Source organism: Sciurus vulgaris (assembly GCF_902686455.1).
Source record: "Sciurus vulgaris genome assembly, chromosome: 10".
NCBI lineage: Eukaryota > Metazoa > Chordata > Mammalia > Rodentia > Sciuridae > Sciurus > Sciurus vulgaris.
This window is the reverse complement of record NC_136470.1, coordinates 117,158,098-117,163,103: the sequence shown is the minus strand read 5'-3', so window position 1 is coordinate 117,163,103 and position 5,006 is coordinate 117,158,098. Positions and strand designations below refer to the sequence as shown.

The window sequence follows — 5,006 nt, the reverse complement described above, 5'->3', positions numbered from 1 at the left end:
ATAGAAAACAGTATGGAGATTCTCCAAAACACTAAAAGTAGAACTACCATATGATCTAGATACACCATCCCTGGGTATACATCAAAGGAATCAGTCAGCATACTATAGAGATACTAGCATACCCATGTTTATTGTGACACTCTTTACACTAGACAAATTATGGAATCAATTAGGGCATGATAGTAGAAGGAGGATTATGAGAGAAAGGGAAGGGGACCAGGGGGAGGTGGGTTAAGAAGGAGGTAGGGAGGATGGATATGATCAAAATATGTTATATGCATGTATAAAATTGTCACAAGGAAATCTATTTTGTACAATTAATATGCACTAATAATTATGGAAGAAGTCAGTGGCACTACAGCAGTGACAAATTTTTCTGAAAAGGGTCAAATATTAGGTATATTAGAATTGATGTTCATGCAGTCTCTGGTGCAACTATTTGGCTCCAGGCCATAGTTCTCTGACATTTGTCTTAGAGGATAGAAGGCAATAAAAAATGAGACACCAGGGTGGCTAATGTGAATATTGTTGCAGTGAGCATTTATAAAGTGGTACCCAGAATCATCAGGAATTCGAATCCCAATCCCTCCCAATTACAAGTTCAGAAAACAGGAACAGTGCTGGGGTTCTATATAGGACACCTGGATCTGCATATATGCAGCTTTGGGCAACAATTTTTTGGTTTGAATGTGGGATCAGACCAAGAAGGGGTCATAGGAAATTGTTGGAGGTGTAAGACTTTCCCCAAGTAGAGGACAGGAGCAAAGCCTGAATGCCTGAGGTCCTCGTGGTTGTGGCAATCACTGAGAATCACAAAATCAGGTCAGACATTTATTGAGGCACTGGAGCCAATTCTTGATGCTGCAGGCCTTTAGATTGATACAATTTCAATGTGGAACTCTGGTTGCTTGGAAACAACTTTACATTGTACCTGCAGAACATCACTGTTCTGGAAGATAAGGCTGCTCTTTGGGGTTTGGGACACAGGGAGAGTGTATTCCGGTTGGTAATATTGACGGCACTGCCACATACGAACACAGGACTGGAGTTTGACGGCTGACTTCTCCTGGATTACATACAGCCTCAGAAGGCATTTCTGATGCTTATGTGCCCGCTGCAGCAGGACCATCCTCCACCAGCCCTGAATCATCCAGGCCCTGAGGGCAGCGACAAGCAGGGTCCGTCGCACCAGGTGGCCACGCCACCAGGCCTGAATCTTCTGAGCTGCCCGGACCCTTTTTTTGTGGCGTTTTTTAAGAAGCAACTAACCAAGCAAAGCAGAGAATAGCCAGTGAATTTGTCACCATCAAAAGCAGGCAGTTCTCTTAACAGCCCTTTCCCTGGAGGTGGTTCTGAGAACCCCAGAAAGCTGGGTGGAGTTTTGCCTTCATTTCTGTCTTGCCCATGGGTATGGACATATCTGCTCACCTTCTAAACCACAGGGTCCTCATCTATGAAATGGGGATATGCTTGCTCTGTGTACTCACAGGTTCATGGAGCCAGGGCAAATACTTTCTGATCCAGAAGTCCCTCTGCAGGTGTGAAGACCCAAGGGATCCTCACAAGGAAGAACCTCTGCATCTATGGGCTGCATCTCAGTCCTAAGTCAGCCTGTCATGCTGCCTCCTACAGCCTCATGTAGTGCCACAGCCCTCTGGGGTCTTCCCTTCCCTGACTTCTGTGGACATCCACTCCTGCCTTTCCATCACTCCCTAGCCTTCACCTGCTTTTCCACTTCTCATTGCACTGTGCCACCTTCCATGTGGTTTGTGCACAGTTCGCCCAGGATAGGGAGAGGATTTAGGGGACAGGAGAGCAATGCTGAGCCAACCCTGTGGGAGCAGAGGGGAGAAGATGGCTCCTCCACTTCCAGGGACCCTGAGGTCAAGTAGGGGGAATCAAAGACCTCCTCATGTCCCTTGTTTCAACCTACCTTCTTTTGCCTTTCGCTCTCAGTTACTTGTATCTCTGGACCACACTTCTGCAATCAAAATGGTGGAGGGGGGCATATGTGAGGACAGCCTCTGTGCAAAACCCCCACAGCCCCAATGCCCCCTGCTTTGCCTGGGTTTCCCTCTGATATGGACATCTCCCTATCCCTGGGGGAGTGAGTCTGATGGAGTCTTACACAAAATTTACAGCCCATGGTGGGGGGCAGATGCTCAGGTGGTCATCCCCCGTTGGTGGTTTTTCCTCTAATCCCATCAGGGGCAGGATGGGTGGTGGAGGAGATGGCCATGATGTCACAAGGGCAACTGTTACCCAGGGACCAGGATGTTTTCTTCAGGCTCACAAATGATGAATGGAAAGAAAACACCTGCCATCTCCCTCCTTCCAGGGATGAGTCCTCAGGACTAAATCTGCTTTGGCCCAAGGATGACCTCTGGTCTGTCCCATCCTTGGAATCATCCTATCAGTCATCAAGGAGAGCAGCCCATGTTTTCACAGCAAGGAACATGGGGCTCCCACTACTCTGACTCAAGCTGTCTCCCCATTTCCCATGCTTTTCTACCATGGTGCCCTTCCTTGGGAATGGGAAAGCCCTTCTTTCAGTGGATACCTCATTGATTGTGGGAAGTAAATATGGGGGCCGGGAAACATCCTTGAGATACCTTAGCCAATCTCTACTCTCCCTCCTGCTATTGGCTAGCTTACCAACCTATGTCCTGTAACACAAGCCCTTCCATTCTGTGTCTGAATCTTCTTGGGGCAGAGGGATTTTCCAAAAAGAAGTCACTGTGTATGAGAACAGTTCCCATCCACCGTAGAGTCCTCAGGTGATGGCAGTGGTCATGTTTCAAGGGCCCATTTGTACTCCAGGCATCTACAAACCAGCCACTTCTGGCTGTTTCCACTGCCACTTATAACTGTATTTCCCAGCTGTGACATGGCCTCTTCATGTCAAGACACTGCTGATCACCTTCCCACATGGAAGGGAGAACTGGTGGCTTCTGTCCCTCCCCAGACAACCCAGTTGTCTTCCTCAACTTCCTGTGAGGAGATTTGAATTTGAGGTCAGTTCATGATTTAGTCTTCACGTTGTCGTAACCATGAGAGTGCAACTGAGGGCCATGCCGGGAGCACGTTCCAGTTCCCCATTGTTTCCTGCACAGCACCATGAAATCCCTTTTCATCAGGAAAATGTTGACATGTATACAACTTGACAGACAGGGACCCATGACCAGCATGTCTCCTATCTTCTTCATTGATGAATTAAGATCCGTGTCACCTCCAGTGATTTTCTATAGCACTCATGCCAAGATCAGTGGCTCACTGATGTCCCCAAGTAGTTGTAGGAGGTGTCCTGTAGGGTACATATCCTGGGTGACCTTGCTGACTTACAGGACAGGTTACACAGAATACCACTAGGTCCTGACAGATTGATCTCCACAGTGGCACCACTGGCCTAACCTGTGTCTAGCCTCCTGTTATTTGCTGAACTGTAAGATGTTTCATGTGTGTTTCTCTGAAGAGGGATATGATACAGTACCTGGGCTCCAGTCCTGACATAGCCTCTGCAGGCTAAGTGTACCTGAGCAAGTCTTCCAGGTTCTTGGTATCTTGTCTCCTGCCTTGTAAAGAGATAGTACCACCTCTTGTGGCTCTAGGTGAACTCATAGGCAAAGAACCTGGGTGGTGCTGGGTCCTCGAACCTGCTCAGTGTCTTCTAACTCTTTTCGTTGATACATACTGGCCATTGGAGTCTCTGTGTTGATTGACCCATTTCGTCTTTGATCTGTTTTTCTACTGATGCCTATTTTTCTTGTCTGATTTCCTTGGATAAAAGTTTTGCTAATACCCTTTGCCAGAAGGTCCTCTGACTTTTAGCTTTTTTATGTATCTTTTTCTTTCATTCCACAGTCTTACTTTTAGTTTGAGGTCACCTAACACTTAATTTTAATCTTAATATAAAAGAATTTCATGAAGCTAGTTTTAAAAATTTACTCTACAATGCTCACCAGTAAAAAAGTAAAAAGCAATCAGCAGCCTCCTGCCTCATTCCCTCTCCCAAAATTCTATTGCTGAGATCATTGCTTTTTTTTTTTATATATATAGTTCTGTGATTTACCTCAATTACGTGCTATATTGAAAATTTTTATTTTCTATCTTTCCATGCTGATGAAGACTTACCTTTCTTGCCTTTCTCCCCTCTCTCAGTATAATTATAGCCACACTTTTGAAGATAAAATTAGTAATCAGCATCACCTCATTGTGATCACGTGTACTGTTCAAGGCTCAACAAGGGTATATTAGTACATTTTCATTCATGAACTTTCTCACCATTCTTCTGGGAGCTAGTAATTGTCTTGTTTCTATTAATTCATCCCCAAACTATTCACAAACTTGTTATTGGAATAATTTCCTTTTTCGTGGAGCTCTATTGCCTTTCTCTCATCTGCCTCAGCTGTTCTTGTGTCTGCTACCTTGTCCTGTTTCTGTAGGGCCCCTCACCATTTCCTTCCCCTCTCCTGGGAAGACCCCTAACCAATGGGATTACATCAGGGATGCAGAGCCACTGTAGGATAAAGGATTACTGCAGTAACTGGACCTTATTCAAATGTGCCAACAGCTGAGAAGAGAAGGTCTGGAAGAACAGACTGCCAGACCAGAGGAAAGGCCCTGGGCAGCCCTATCATTGCCCTGTTGGTGACTTAGTTGGAGCTTCCAGGGGAACCAGACACATCCAATTGCTGACATGACACTGTGATGTGGAAGATCAGGAGAAGTCTAGGAAAGCTTTGCCTAGCTGGGTACATCATCAAGTATCATGTGGTTGGACTGGGGCTCAGTTGGTTAGCAGGCAAGGAGAAAACCTGGATGCAGAGCAGGGAAAGCAATAAAAACTAGAAGGCTCTGGACATTTCTGTGTATCTGCCTCCATATCTCATTGCAGGAAGACCTCCTGCCTCTCAAGTCTAATGCAGGTTCCCATCCTCCCATTCAATCCCAAAGCCACCAGGAACAGGCATTCTGGGAAATATGTTTTTTTGTTAATTTTTTTTATT

The 5,006-nt window shown here is 45.9% G+C and overlaps 1 protein-coding gene across 1 annotated transcript; it reads right to left on the bottom strand.

Annotated features, from left to right (window-relative positions):
• Positions 1–871: 871 nt before the first annotated feature.
• IQCF3 (IQ motif containing F3) lies at positions 872–3,724 on the bottom strand (the record flags this gene model as incomplete). The annotated part of the gene is made up of 2 exons (XM_079100446.1): positions 872–1,264; positions 3,692–3,724. The coding sequence occupies 2 exons, from the start codon at positions 3,722–3,724 to the stop codon at positions 872–874; spliced, it is 426 nt and encodes a 141-aa protein (XP_078956572.1).
• Positions 3,725–5,006: the final 1,282 nt, after the last annotated feature.